Genomic DNA, 16,479 nt, shown 5'->3' with positions numbered 1-16,479 from the left:
CTGTGTATTCACTCGCTGATTCACAGTCCCGAAAGGGGCTATGAACACACCGGAAGCACCAACAGACAAGCAAGAAGCAACCCTCTCTCTATTGCAGTCTGCAGTCGCCTTTAGGTGAACATGTAGGTGTTTGTACTGTGGAGTGGAAATCGCAACGCTGCGCTAATACTTCCTGTTTCCCAAGTCTCCGAATTTCAGGATTTATTAGGTCAAATTGACGTCCTCAAGCCTTGGGCGGTGTATTAAAAACTGAAAACATTTGTGGGCGGCTACGTGGCGCAGTGGGCAAGGCGCTCGCAACGAATGCTGGAGACTAGGCTCGAACAGGATGCCTCTTGTTCGAGCCCCGCTCTCCACATTGCTTTCAGTTTAGCTGGTCGTCCACAGTAATACACATTGGCCGTATTACGGGGAGGGAAACTGAAGGGTGGGGATCGGGCGTTGTGGACAGCGACTCCTACAGGTCGTTTGGTGCGCCTGCGCAGTAGAATCAAGAAGCGACGGGGGCGGGGCCCCTCCAAAGCCCAGACCCCCGACGCTGAAAGATCGAGCCGCGCAGGTGAAAAGATGCGACGGCTGTTACCTCGAGTATCGGAGGGGACTCGTGCTATGTATGACTTAGTCCACATTGCAGCCGGCTTGTGGGAGGCAAGAAACCACGTTCGAAGACAGGGGAGGGTTGAATTGGACGATATGAAAATTGGGATGGGAGAAAAATAGAAAAATGGGAGAAAAAGTGGATAAAAAAACTGAAAACATTTGGAGGATGTTGTGTACTCATCCCTATACTCTCTCTCTCTCTCTCTCTCTCTCTCTCTCTCTCTCTCTCTCTCTCTCTCTCTCTCTCTCTCTCTCTCTCTCTCTCTCTCTCTCTCTCTCTCTCTCTCACTCAGACCACATTCCCAATGGCACCATCCCTGGCCAGCAGCCCCAGCATGGCGTTTAGTCCCTATCTGAGCCACATGGGTCCAGGCATGGGCCTGATGCCCGAGCTGATGCCTAGCGCTCCCATGCTGGTCCCTGGGAGCCCAACCGGCCTGACAGCCATGGGCAACGGCAGCTGCATGCAGAAACACATGCGGACCGACAAGCTAGAGGTACGCTGTCACATGTCTGCGTTTGATACGTTTCTATGTTTGTTCTAGGAATGTTAATCACCAGGGAGCTCCCAATACACTATTACACAGTGTTATTATGCTATGTGTGATTATACGATACTGAGATATATGGTGATTTATCACTCTGACACACTGAAGTAATATCTCTAAGGAAAATTAAATGTCAAAATGTATTACATTTATGAGTAAAACACCATTAATCAACTACTGTAATAAAGTACCTTGTATCTTGTACTAAATGTAAGGCCTTTTTAATAATTGCGTTTGAAATAATACATTCTGTGTGTCCTTGACGATATAATTATCACAATTCTTCAGCATTAGTCCTTGATGTAAGGGGAATTCTGCGAGCCCCAATCATTGATCCCCATTTCCCCCGGCCTCAAAACAGGTCTGCCGTGAGTTCCAGCGGGGCAACTGTACGCGAGGCGAGGGCGACTGTCGATACGCCCACCCCCAGGAGGCGGGCATGGTGGACTGCAGCGAGAACTCTGTCATCGTGTGCATGGACTACATCAAGGGTCGCTGTAGCAGAGACAAGTGCAAATACTTCCATCCCCCTGCCCACCTGCAGGCCAGGATTAAGGCCGCCCAGCACCAGGCCAGCCAAAACGCCGCCACCGCAGCCATGGTGAGTCCACCTCACACTCAGGAGCAGGCGCAAAGTATACAGCCTGCATTTCTGGGTTTGGGTGGCATACTTTTCTGTGGTTGATTTTGCCCACAACAATGGAACCTTTCCTTGTGGCCATATTGATAGGACTTCGCCCGCACCATGTCTGCTCAGAAAAACACCATGTTCCATTGTGACATTTTCTGTTGCACACTTGGATGTAGTCATGACTCAACAAGGCATTGTGATGTCCGAAAATAAATAAAAGCACTACACAAACACTGCAAATGACAGTGAATAAATAAATAAGAACTAAACCCAATTGCACGGATATAGCTATAGTGGAATAGACTGTATTAATATTCCATATACCGTCTTGTTCTCTATTATAATTTTTCTGTTGGCTTTATTTATATCCTACATTGCTTAGTGTGCACATCGTAAAGGCCAGTGGAGAAACATTCCACTGCGCATCTTACTGTTCACAAGTTAAACCCACACAAATGACAACAGACACAAAGGATAAGTTTAACTGAGGCTACGTTTAGACGAGCGTTTTGGGATGGAAGTCTGAACAGAAACCGCAAAAGTCGTCTTGCGGTTGCACTTCTAATTTTGCGTTAAGACGAGCGTTTTGGGGTGGAATTCTCCGTGCAGACGACACTGTAACGACGGAGCCCCGCTGTCACACGATTGGCGCATATGTCACATGACGTGCTGTGAAGACCCGCCCTACTCTGCCTCTGATTCGCAGACTGTGGATGGGGAATGTGATTGGACCAAAGCAGAGTCACTCACAGACAGTGGGTCCACTCACGCCGCGGGACAGATTCTTGTGTATTTAACCCTTTCACTGCCACACGACAGCCGGTTGTGTGATAGTAAAGGGTTAACCTTCTGTCGTGTGGCAGTGAAAGGGTTAAAAGTACTGCCAATGTAGCCTCCAGGTGATCGCCATGGATAGAATCAGACATGCTTTGTTTACGCTTCTAGGCTACTGGCGGCGCTGGCGCTTGCCTGTGATGTAAGCAGTACGCGCGACCAGAGCCGTGACAACCCTTTAGTCATCGTTTTATGCGGTTTTGACAGTTTAGACGAGAGCGCAAAGGTTTAGCGTTTCTAGGAATTCCACCCTGGAAGGTAGTCTCACTTTTTTGCGGTTTCACCCCGTAAAAACGCCGTTTCCGTATAAACGAAAGGCACATCCGAAAAAATATTTTTGCGGATTCACCTGCTAGCGTTTCCGTCTAAACGGGGCCTGAGGAGCCGGACCAAGCGCTCAAACCCTGTGCCACCACATGTTCAGCTACTGTCCACCTTGGAGCGCATCAAGGCACCCTCCCCAGATGCGTTTCCATATCTCAAAAGAAAGCAATACCACTCCATAAAATCATCTGCGATGCCCAGAACCACCTGCTCTACGTGGTCTCACGCTTCCCAGCAGGTGTACATAACTCCTACATCTTACACAGAACATATCTGTGGGTGTGCACCTCGAGCAAGGGGACGCTGGAGATGCATGGCTAATTGGTACGTACTGTATATGTGTGTAATTAATCGTTCCAGCAACAGTAGACTTCCATTATTTTAGTGACTTGTTTTATTAGGAGATGCACTGCCCCCCTGGTTCATGACCACACTCACCAACCCCCAGACGGAGCAGGAGGCGGCCTACATTGAGAGCCAAGTGCGCACTCGTTCCAAAGTCGAGCACAGTATCAGACTGCTGAATCTTTTTTTGGACTCTTTTGGATTTCACATGAGCCCATTTCTTTTTCACTTCAGCCGCTGTGCGCTCCTCTCCTGACACCACCACGTTGACCTCACCTGTTAACTCGTTCCATGCTGCTTTTTCTGGGTGACCTTGCATCCGTATTGACACTACTAAATAAGATGTCACGCTAAGATGTCCTACAGTCTTTATACCTGTATCACGGTGACGGTACATATTAATACTACAACTCTGTACATGCATCGGATGAGCACTATTACTCAGTAGTATTTATATATTTTATACCCAGTTTAATCACCTGTGCATTGTATGTTACTATTGCACTTTACTGTTACATTTGTACTCTGGTTAGATGCCAAACTTATTTTCGTTGTATTGTACTTGCAATACATTTTAATCTAATCTAATCAAATCTTTAGCAGTCGCTAATTGCTTTTGCGCTACCTGTTGAATATTTTCCCCCACTAGGGATGCCCCCCGGACCCCGGTTTTAAACGGGAACCGGTACTATATTAGAAAATACCGGAGTATTTATAAGCTCTGACGTCCTCGGTACTGCTATCGATACTCTAGAGAAATTATTATTATTATTATTATTATTATTATTATTTAAAAGTTGCGAACGATCCTCTGTCTCTGCACGAGAAGCGAGCCGCAGCCAGCTTGTCAATTATTACACACACTCCTCGCGAGTCGCTCGCTAGTGCTACACATAGACATACGGGTACTACATACGGGTACTCCTTAATGAAAGCGCTGTCCCCGACGCCCCGTGCTATAGCGCTCTGCACACAGACAGCAGGGCCCTGTTTCATGTACGTGGTTCAACTAAGTCGATCAACATGTCCATTATCCAGCTTCAGTTAACCCGATGTTCAAAGCCGGGATTTTCCTGTTTCACAAAGGAGGATTCAGTCTCGTTAACTCAAGCCAGACTTGAGAGTCAGGCTCAAGTCAGGCTAGATGCGCGCTCCCGTTTTAGGTGGAAAGCCAGCACGTATCGATGGCAGAGACCCTGATTCTCAACGGCATTGATTGATTAATTGATTTAAGACTTTATTGACAGATTGCAATAGGCTCAATCGCCTCGCCGACAAGTTAAATGCGTTATCTATAGGCTAATTCTAAGTCCCTCATTACCTCAATCAATCAGATTATATTTCTTTAAACTTGCCTGCTGGATTGAATAATCAAATGAGATCTTGCTAGCGAAAATAACTAGTTAACTGTTATACAGAATTACGAGACGGCTTTCTTGCCCATTGATTGATGTATAGTCAATATTTAACTTATCTCCAATGTGGTCCAACGGGTTGTTCTTTTGACTTCCACACGGACGACCCGGGTTCAAGACCGGGGTCCTTCTTTTTGCAATATAGGAATAATTCAATTTGGTGCACGTTGAGAGCTATATAAAGAATGACATCCTCAATGCATGTAGATTTATAATATTTTAACTTAAAACCAGGCTACTTTGGCGTATAATCATTAATATTATATTCAAAAAAATCATACTGGAAACACGGGGATTTGAACCCCGGTCGGTGGATTGGGAGGCTTGAGCACTACCGCTGGGCCACTGGGCCAGATGGGATAAATTCATTGTTTATACATTAATGAACGAGAGACCCGTGTTTAGAATATCCTTTGTTTTGAATGAAGTTTATCTCTTTATCCTCATTCATTAATGTGACGTCAACGGCTCATTCAATTTCTCAAATCCGTCAAACAGCGCATCTCATCAGACATCTTAATCCCAGTTACAATTAAAATAACCACATCATGTGTACATCGCACGAGCGAGCGCCACCGTCGCCACGGTATATATAACGTGCATTATTTAGGACAAAGTGAATTTAATATCAGCATTTTGGGTCTATTTTACATTTCAAAAGCCCCCTCTGGAAGAATGGAGCACAAAAACGTAATTCAGAATGGTATAATGCAGATCGTAGACTGTGGGAATAGTTTCAGGAAACGGGCTGTCACTTCTTTGCGGGGGCGTGGCGATAGTTCAGGCTAACTTGAACTTGAACTCTGCTTTCGACCAGGCTCAAACTTTTGGATATGTTGTCATGGTGATTTGGAAAATCCAGGTACATGAAATCGGAAAGTCCGGCTAACCCAGTTATCCAGCTAAAGTTATCCGGCTAACTCAGTTATCCAGGTACAAGAAACAGGGCCCAGCTCTGCATGCACTGAGTCGTGATCATGGCGGATAGAGCGAAGCGTTCTAAAGTATGGATATACTTTACAAGGGTCAATGCCGACAATGCACGTTGCCACAAGTGCAACAAAACATTTGCCAGTAAGGGTGGCAATACGAGCAAATCAATTTATCAAAACATCTGTTGGCAAAACATGATATTAGTGTGCAGAAATGCGCATATTCGACTGCCTTGCGCGCAGTGTTCCATCTGCATCCACTGCAGCCGTAACCGTAAGCCAAGATACGGAGTTGCCTAGGCTAATAACGAATTATTACAAATAGGCTAATAAACAAAACAATTGTTTAGCTACAAATACTACAATCTAAACTTTTTATAGATCGTCAAGCTGAGGCGTCAGCCACTATGTCCCAGCCCAGTGAGCCCAGGGCCACCACACATCCTCCCTCTACCTCCCTCCACCACCCAAAGTCCTTTATCCCTAGCAGCTAGAGGAAGGATGACAGAGGATAGGGTGAACGAGTGTCACAGTTCTGTTAGCCTTTTGCATTTGTTGTTTATTATAAAAAGTCTATAATTCAGAGTCAGACACATTTAAAACATTGTTGCTGCTGTTGCTGAAGAAATTATATTAATTTATTATATTTATTTATAAAGTTATATAAAAGAACATTGCTGCTGCTGTTGCTGAAGAAATTATATTTATTTATAATACTTATTTATAAAGTTGTATTTATAAATAATAAAGCAATGTTGATTCTGTTCTTAATTAATTGTCTTTTTTTCTTGCAAAAAAAGAACCAAAAAGAACCGATAAGAGTATCGATAAAGTACCGAACCGTTAAGCAGTATCGATAAGAGTAGTAGTATCGATAAAATCCTAACGATACCCATCCCTACCCCCCACTACCAGAAATTATACTATTGACATGTGGGGAATTCACAGGGATCAGCACAACCAGCGTGCAATGCTTAGCCTCTCCCTTATAAGGAGCTGGCAGGGTGTTTCTGTATGCAAATTCAGGTGTACGAGAACGTGCTTTCAATCTAAGAATGAGTGATGTTCTTCATTCAGGGGATCGCAGCTGAGAACATTTTGAACACCTTTTCACGCGTTCAGGCATCCGGTGGAGGACTTTTGTACATTTGTTCGTTTGTACTATCTATCTACTTACGAAGATAGTTACGTACACTTTTGATCATGAGGTCCAATGTTTGTCTGGTTCCTTTTCTTCCGGCAGGGCTGTCCTTAACTCATTCTGCACCAATCACAAAAAAAGTCAGGTTATCTCGCCAGCGGTTGAGCGCCAGAACCAGAGAAATCTCTGGTTTTCATATTTTTTTCTCTTTTTTTTCTTTTATTCGCTTTTAATATTCTATACAGTCTCACGGACCTTGGTGTATCATTGGTACTCATTCTGAGACCTTGAGATTGCAATGCCGACCGAATCCTGCTAGGTGGCAGTATCGCCTACCCTTTGAAACCTTATTTCACACTGTGTGTTACATTTTATATGGTCCTGGCGGAGAAATGGGACCAGGGCAAGTGAAAGGCTTCATTCGAGCCACTCTGAACACGTCCAGCACACTTGATCCATAGTTTGTCCCATTTCATGTCAGGGACCCGATGGACATCAATACTGGAAATCGCGATCAGTCAATTGGAATATTCATTTTGGAATACCTCCTAGCAAAGGTAAGGACTATATAACATCAATCCTACTTTGATCCTACAATGATTTTACATCGATCGCAACAATCATATGTCACATACTCCAAAACGTATGCCGTTGCTGACGATCAGAGCATCACAAAACGACCCCCCCCCCCCCCCCCTTTGATGCCTTCATGATGAAACATAATACCTGTGTGATGTCCAGGCGAGCAATGCAAACGACTTTCGCAAAATGCACTCCATAACTCAGCTTCCAGGAATTAGCCCGGATCACTCTGAAACTATACAATATTCACCACGGGATAACACGCAAATGTATACATGAAAGAATTAACTATTTTTTTACATGTTGGACGAGAGATAGTAACTGTCAAATGAGCCATAGTATTGTCTCCATAGCTATAATATAGAATATAGATATAGCAGACAGTAAGCCAGTGGAGACAGATGGTGACATCAGAGGAGAGGAGGCGTGCATAATAATAAGATAAAACAACTTAAGACATCACAACAAGCCTGGTTTACTTAAAGTAAAAGGGGACAGAGAAACAGATAAAAAAAACACAGAGCATTATGAAAGAGGACGGTAGTCACGGCAACCGTGTTGAAATAGTACACAGCTTAAGAAGCTGTTGCAAAAGAAGCCGAAGGGATGAATGGTTTGGTGAACATTTCCATCCTTTCTGTTATCTAATACCCTGCAGGTGGTTTTCTCTGCATCTCCAGCCATGCTGGAAGAAGGAGAGTCAACCAAATTCCATGCACGGCCTCTGTTGATATTCGGTGATGCTAAGGGATTTATTCTCTAGGAGCTGTCTAGTCCTCTGCACTCTCTGAAATGGGAAACAAGCGGTGGGGGCTGGAGAGTTATAGCACCGTGAGCACTTAAAGCCTAATCAGGTATTAATCTGCAGCGCAAGATGCAGAAAAACAACCTGCATGCTTTTAGATACAGACAGGAGGAAGTGGAGATGGTCGTTTAACTGCTTCTGTGTGATATTTCAACACGGTTGCCATGACTACCGTCCTCTTTCGTAATGCTCTGTGTTTTTTATCTGCCCCCCCCCCCCCCCCCCCTTCTTTTCTTTAAGTAAACCAGCCTTGTTGTGATGTCTTAAGCTGTTTTCTGATTATTATGCACACCTCTTTTTCTGATGTCACCCCTGTCTCCACTGGCTCACTGTCCGTCTGTTATTTGCTTGGTCATCATTGGTTGGCTGTTGTCATGCGCTCCTCAGCCTATCGGCAGCTCCGTTGATGTGAGGCATGCTGTGACGTGATATTGTGAAGTGTCATCATTCTTTTCTTTTGATCATGTTATACCTTTATTGGTCTCTTTGCAAATTTAAAATCTCTTTCAAAATCGTCCTCCATTCCTGTCTGATGGTTTGAGCACAACCTCTGTTAGAAAATGGAATCTAAGCCTGTGGGCTGCTGGCCTACTTGAGCTGTCCTCACACACAGCAGCATCCTCTTGTGGCGGCATAGAGACGCAACAAGAACAGGCAGATTGAAGCGTCTGTAGCTCTCGTTGCGTTTGTATTAGTATTGGATCAGGAACATGCTGGAGTTCCACACTTTTAACACCAAGGAGTGCCTTGCTCAAGGGCATCGCAACAGTACTTGTTGATTGAGGAGAGAGCGACACCCGTTCACTTCAACTGGGAATTAGAACTGGTTTCCATCACAAGCCCATTTCTCCATTAGGCCTCTGTTGCCTCCAGATTTATCCGTATCCTTATCTACCCCTATATCTCCCACTCAGTCTCCTGTTTTACAACGTCTCTCTCTCTTCCCAGGCCTTGCCCCAGGCCGCCATGCACTCACTACCAAAGAGGCCCAGCATAGAGAAGAGCAACGGAGCGACTGCTCTCTTCAGTCCCAGTATGTTCCACTACCAGCACGCCCTGGCCAACATGCAGCTCCAACACCCAGCTTTTATCCCCACTGGTGAGTATCTCTCTCTTACTTACACACACACACACACACACACACACACACACACACACACACACACACACACACACACACACACACACACTCTGCCTCCACCTCTCTCCCTAACCTCACCTCTCGCTCTCTAACCCCCCTCTTTCCCCCCTCTACCACCTCTCTCTACCCCTCTATTTCCACTCCTCTCCCTTCCCTTTCTACCCCTCTCTCCCCTCTACCTCTATTTCCCCTCACTCTCTCTACCCATCTCTCGCTAACTTGTATGTAAATATGTTGAAAGTGACTGGATTTCCGAAGGTCATAGTTAGGCCTGCCACGATAACACATTTTGCTGGGCGATTAATTGCCCCCGAAAATATCGCGATAAGCGATATTATTGCGACCGGTTAGAGAATTTTTTTTGAGAAATTTATTTCCCAAAACTTTTATTTTGAAGCCCACCGCTCCGTCTTTTCCGGTTTTAGACTTTTATTTTGAAGCCCACCGACCGGACCGGAAGTATTGATGCGATTATCCTAAGCAAAACATATGAGCCGACAACATGTCTCGTCCGGTTGTTTTTGAGCTAATAACAAATGTTGAGATTGTTGGTGAACAACTAACTTTAGGTTCGTTTTAACGTTAGCTACTAACGTTAGATGCAGCTACTACAGGCAATCAACGATGAGGAGGAAGCGTCAAAGCAGTATATAATAGAATAGCTGTGGTGCGTAGGCACTGCAGCACGACTCGAAACTACCGGAGTGTTATAATAAATTAATTCATGTTTAACTTGTCCCCGTGTCCAGTCCTTTGACCAGCCCCACCCGTTCATTGTAAACAATGATGCATGTAATTGTATTAACGTTATTCTGTGTTGTACTTGTAGCTATGCTATACGTTGTATTTCGTTTGTTAGCTAATGTTGTTAGCATGGAATGAGAATCAAAGCTCTATCTTTCATCTTTATTTAGCAGTCCAGTTTCTCCGGGCAGTAGCGAGTAACTACTTGGGTCTAAAAATAGCTAACGTTACACTACAAATAATGCTACTTGGTTAAAAGGAGCCACACTATTGAGAAATGTAGTTAAGCTGTGGCGTTGCCCCACGGGGCTCCCGTGCTGTACTCTAGTAACGTCAGCGACCCGCCTCCCAACACGGACAGTGACTGACAAGCGGCACTGGTTCCGCCTCATTAAAACAAACGCGCAAATAGCAATTAATCGCGCCCGTCAAAATCATTGCATTCATTTTAATTATCGCAGCAATTAATCGATTTATTGCTTATCGCGGCAGGCCTAGTCATAGTCATTGGTCCTCATTCTCGAACTTACATATGTAAAACTTACCAAGGAATTTATTTGTAACTCGATTTACGTACTTATTCGGCATTCTCGAACGACTTCGTATTGTAAATTTGTTTTAGGATTTATGTAGGATTTATGAACTCAAAAAAGCCGTCGTAAGTCGGACAGACCGGTGTGCGCCCGTGTTTTCAACAGCTTTATCTGGGACAAGTCATTGGGGATTGCCGATACTACAGACATCTGTGGAATTAAATAATTATAATGATAATAAATACGACAATATTTGTATCATTAACAACAATTATGTTTTGCATTTATAGTCCTGACTCAATGAGGCACCGTGAGCATTACACACACACACTGCAAACTAAATAAATAAGAACTAAACCGATCGCCGTGGATATAGCTACTGTATAGTGGAATATACTGTATTAATATGCCATATACTGTCTTCTTATCTATGATATTAATTATTGTTGGTTTGATTTATGCCTATTGCTAACTAAATAAATGTGTAGAAGCGGCTTAGTGAGGCAGCCTCAGCGCACAAGCACACACACATACTGTATACGTGCAAAATGAATCATTCCAGCAAAGTAGGCTTATATTATTCTAATAATAATTCTAATAACGCGCATTGCAGTTTAAGAATGAGTGACGTATTTCATTCATGGGAACCCAGCTGTGAAGAGTTTGGCCACTTACAAAGACCATTTCACGCGTTCGGGAATCCAGAGGAGGATTTTTGTAAATTTGTACCAAGATATTTACAAATACTTACGAACATGTTCGAGAATGAGGACCATTGTTAGGGTCCTTTCCACCCTGTTGAGTTCCTTTCCACCCTGTTAGTCACCTTTTCTTTTTAAATAACTTAACAACTATGTTAAATGTTTTACATGTTTTTATGTTAATTTGCACAGTTGAAAAGGATCATCATCAATCATTTACCATTTGGGGTAAATTGGGTGCATACATGTGATTGTTCTGAATAATAAACACATGTTCTATTCCACAATTCTTGTTTCATTATTATTCAATTAAAACAATAGATATGATGGAATAAGGGACACATAAGGTGTAAGAAAAGCTAAGTATTGTTTAATATTTACATTATTAACACTTTTCAATAGCTAGTATTAGGGCTGTCTTAAAAACTTTGTGTGTGCGTGCGCGCGCATGGGGCCATTGGGTGGGGCCGGGGGACAAATACACTGGAGGAAAGTAACCCAGCTCAGCACTGCCCAAATTATATCATCACTATTGCCTGTTTGAAGGATATCATCCTCAAACACATATACACCTACATGCCTTGTAGAATTCCACACATAAGAAAGAAAGATACTGGGATGAATAAACAAAATAGGAAATAAAATGTAGAAATGCATGCAATAAATAAATAAATATGAATCTCCATATATGAAATAGAACATTTAGATAAGGTGCTACTGAGATGTTTTGGTGAGTTATTTGTTTTTTTGTGGAAGTAGCCCTTCTTAAAAATGCATGCACATTCACTGATAATTGGTCTGTAGTGGAGTCTACAAGGTCTACATTGCCGGACCATGTAGAATCCGGACCTTGTAGACTGACATAATTCTGTGCATAGTTTAGTTTACACAGGCCATATTTCAAATAATCAAAATCTTACTTCATTCATCTTAAACATTCTTGATTTGGGGGATTGGTAGTTCCCATGAAATCTGAAGTTGTTCAAACGACAACAGCAATCCACCTTGAATTAAATCACACAGCCGAGTGAAACCTTGTTGGCTTGTCACAGTCACGAAAGGGGCTACTTAATTCATTAATCCAATCCACTTTATTTATAAAGCACATTTAAAAACAACAAAGTTTACCAAAGTGCTGTACAAGTCCCACAACATAAGATAAAATATATATATATATATACCGTAATTCCTCTAATAGTGACCCGGGCTTGTATTTGCTTAAACTGTAGCGGGTACCAGGCTTTTATTAGGAGGAGGCATGTATAAGAGAGAGGCCTATATTTCTAATTTTCAAACAGATCATAATGAATAAATCAACATTTTGTGTCAGTTTGAACCCAGTAAAATGTACTGGGTTCATTTATTGAAACCAAGTACTGTATGAAAAGCAAAGTGCTTTATATATATATATATATATATATATATATATATATATATATATATATATATATATATATATATATATATATATATATATATATAAAAAAATCGAAGCTCAGCCCCGAAGCTTCGATTGCCAAAAAAAGCTTCGAAGGTCAGCCCTAGCTAGTATGTATATGTCCCTAACAGGGTGGAACTCTCTCGCGGTCGATGGCTGAACAATCCACCCATTATTATCATTTAAGTGCTTGAGCTCTACCAATACAAGTACCTGAAGGTTAAACATGTCATTTACCTGATATAATTCTAAAAACACAAAACATGATTTATCTTTCGCAAAGGTTACATTGAAAAGTCACCAATAGTCAGGAATGACCCTGTTACCAAGTTTCTATCAACCTATCCACCAAGTTCATCCAAATCTGACAATAAACGTTTGAGTTACTGAAGTTAAGTAATCAACAACTTGTACTAATGATTTCAGCTGGGTGTTATAGTTATAACAGCTGAGTGTTATAGCAGCTGATTGTTGTAATTTAAGCAGATGATCGTTATAGGTATAACATCTGGGTGTTATAGTTATAGCAGCTGAGTGTTATAGTTATAACATCTGGGTGTTATAGTAGCAGCTGATTTTTATAGTTATAACAGCTGAGTGTTATAGTTATAACTGTTGATTGTTATAGTTATAACAGCTGATTGTTATAGTTATAACAGTTGAGTGGGGCGACAGTGGCTCGGGAGGTAGAGCAGTCGTCTGGTAATCTGGAGGTTCCCGGTTCAATTCCCGCTCCTCCCTAGCAGCATGTTGAGGTGTCCTTGAGCAAGACACTTAACCTCTAACTGCTCCCGATGAGCAGGTTGGCACCTTGCATGGTTGCCTCTGCCGTCGGTGTGTGAATGGGTAAAATGTGAGGAACAAATTGTAAAGCACTTTGGATAAAACTATTATAGCAGCAGTTATTAGAGCTGTGAATCTTCACTGGCCTCACGATTCAATTATATTATGATTCAGCTGTCCACAATTCGATTTGATTAGATTCTACTAGGGCTGACCTTCAAATCTTTTTTTGGAATTCGAAGCTTCAGGGCCGAGATTTGATTTTAATTCGAAGCTTCGAGATAAAAAATAATAATAATAATAATAATAATAATAATAATAATAATAAAAAAAAAATATTTAAAAAAAAATTATGTTGTGGGACTTGTACAGCACTTTGTTCAACTTTGTCAGTGCTGTAAAGTTTAAACCTTTTTAAATCTTAGACAAATGAAACACTTTGCTTTCATGAAATATTGTAAGCCGTCATTTGAGGCTTTATAAAAGCAGCACAATGAACACAAATCAGTGCAGAGTCCGACCTCATCTTAAATAACAAACAGCATTGCTTGTTGTAGTTAACAAAGAGAGGCAGAGTTGATTTTGCACACAAAAAAAAATCATATATATTTTCTTTTTTTAATAATCAAATTTTATTTTCATATTCAAATCCCATGCCCATCGAACGAAGCTTCGAAGTATTTAAGACAGCCCTAGATTATATGATGCATCTCGATGCATCTCAATAATATATTACATCCTCAATTTTATAATCTATATTACTGCACATGGCTACATTTTCATCAATTAATACAAGAAGTCAGATAAATTAACTATTAAAAAAATATATATGTATTTACATTAAATTAAATTGTAAATCAAAATAAATACATAGTATAAGCCTACCCACATTTGTGTCTGAATTTGTTTCCATTCTCAAAAACAAAACATACTGCTGCATCTGAGCTGTAATCTACAAAAATAAAATACGTTGGGTGGCGCAGCGGACATTGCGCTCGTCACCAACGCAATAGACACCGGGTTCGAATCCGGCTGTCGGCGTTGCCTCCGGTTTGGGCCGGCTGTCATACTAACTCGATTGGCAGAGTTAGCGGGTGGAAGTCGATGGGTGGTAATCTGGACGTTGTGGACAGCGACTCCTACAGGTCGGTTGGGGGACGCCTGCACAGCAGAGACAGGAAATGGCGGGGGTAGTGTGAGCCTCCCACACGTTACACCTCGCCAATGAGAGTCCGCGCTGGCAGGTGAAAAGATGTGACAGGCTGCCTCCTCGTGTATCGGAGGGGACACGTGATGCAAGGCTTCTATCCTCCCTACAACCGGCCAGTGGGGGGCATATGCAAGCAACGTTCAAGACAGGGGAGGGGAGAATTGGCACAGTGGAATTGGGATGGGAGAAAAATTATTTAAAAAAAGAAAAACGTTTTCTTTTCACAGTAGCAGCTCTAAGACATGGCACTTCCTGAATGTGGCAAAAACTCATATGACTCTGAGTATAAACACAGCAGATAACAGAACTGCATACTACAATAGAAATGCAGTAATGTCTGCAGTAAATATTACATTGTAAACAAAAATATAGAGGCATATGAAATCCGTTTTATTTTTTTCCAAATTCCATTTTATTTTTTTCCAAATTCCGTTTTTTCTGTTTTAATATTTCAGAATTCTGTATTTTGCTTTGTACGCTCATTTTACCATCAGAAATAGTGTCTAATAAGTGGGAATGAATAAATGTCCACAATTTAATAAGATATCACAGTCCATTTAATAGGGCTGTCTTAAATACTTCGAAGCTTCGTTCGATGGGCATGGGATTATATGAAAATAAAATTCGATTATTAAAAAAAAAAAATTCTATATATTTTTGCAAAATCAACTCTGCCTCTGTTTGTTAACTACAACAAGCAATGCTGTTTGTTATTTAAGATGAGGTCGGACTCGGCACTGACAGCTTTGTGTTCATTGTGCTGCTTTTATAAAGCCTCAAATGACGACTTACAATATTTCATGAAAGCAGTGTTTTGTTTGTCTAAGATTTAAAAAGGTTTAAACTGTACAGCACTGACAAAGTTGAACAAAGTGCTGTACAAGTCCCACAACATAAACAAAAAAAAAGTAAAAAAAAAAAAGAAAAAAAAAACTTTAATTTTTTTTTTTTTTTTATATAGTTGATTCCATTTTTATTGCTCAATTCCGCGATTCCGTCCACGATTCCGTGATCGCGGATTCCATATGGCTCTACAAAAATAAATATAGGCCTAGCCTCCACATCTCTTCTTCTCCTCCTCCCCTCCTCTCCAACATAATGTAAATAATAGAAATACAATACAAAATGCTAACAAATGTCTGAAGTAAACATTAAATTGAAAACAGAAATAAATAGCATAGGCCTAGCCTCATCTCCTTCTCTCCTCTCCTTTCCCCCTCTCCTCCTCTCCCCCTCTCCTCCCATGTCTTCCTCTCCTCTCTCTCCCCCTCTCCCCTGTTTTCCTCTCATCTAATCTCCTCTCCTCTCCTCCCCTCCTGTTTTCTTACTTGCAGCAGACTCTAGCTCCTGGTGAAAATGGAACGTGGTTCCTCAAATTCGTCGTATTACCAAAGTATTACATTTTTGTGTGACAAACACACGCCATGTGTCTTGTCCAGTTCGTGCTTCCCTGTGACTTCATAGAATCCAAAATGTGCCCAAATGTCCGCCTTCAGAAAACTGGGCGCATTTTTTTTCACTCTCTCTCTCACATCAACGTTAGTAGGCTATAATAATCTATTATGTTCTGTCACTGCATCGATGCAGAATCGTCCACGTCCACATCGCGATGCATCTTAAAATCCTTTTTCCACACCCCTAATAGTTATAGCAGCTGGACGTTCAGTCAACGTAGAGTTGGATGTCAGTGCTAAATGCTTCTTACCGATGTTAAACGTTATGTTACATATTGTTTCCTTGTTAATATCAATAAATAAATGGGCACCTTTTGA

At 41.8% G+C, this 16,479-nt stretch overlaps 1 protein-coding gene across 7 annotated transcripts in view; it reads left to right on the top strand.

The window, feature by feature from the left end:
• mbnl3 (muscleblind-like splicing regulator 3) overlaps positions 1-16,479 on the top strand; it is an 84,965-nt gene that overhangs the window by 54,108 nt on the left and 14,378 nt on the right. For all 7 annotated transcript variants that reach the window (XM_084331320.1, XM_084331321.1, XM_084331322.1 and 4 more), the window contains exons 5-7: positions 894-1,097; positions 1,510-1,749; positions 9,106-9,256. In XM_084331320.1, coding sequence (XP_084187446.1) covers positions 894-1,097; positions 1,510-1,749; positions 9,106-9,256 — 595 coding nt within the window. The remainder of the gene's footprint in view (positions 1-893; positions 1,098-1,509; positions 1,750-9,105; positions 9,257-16,479) is intronic.

Source organism: Notolepis coatsorum, assembly GCF_963971535.1.
Source record: "Notolepis coatsorum genome assembly, chromosome: 16".
NCBI classification, from domain to species: domain Eukaryota; kingdom Metazoa; phylum Chordata; class Actinopteri; order Aulopiformes; family Paralepididae; genus Notolepis; species Notolepis coatsorum.
The sequence above is the reverse complement of the archived record's forward strand: the minus strand, read 5'-3'. Positions and strand labels throughout refer to the sequence as shown.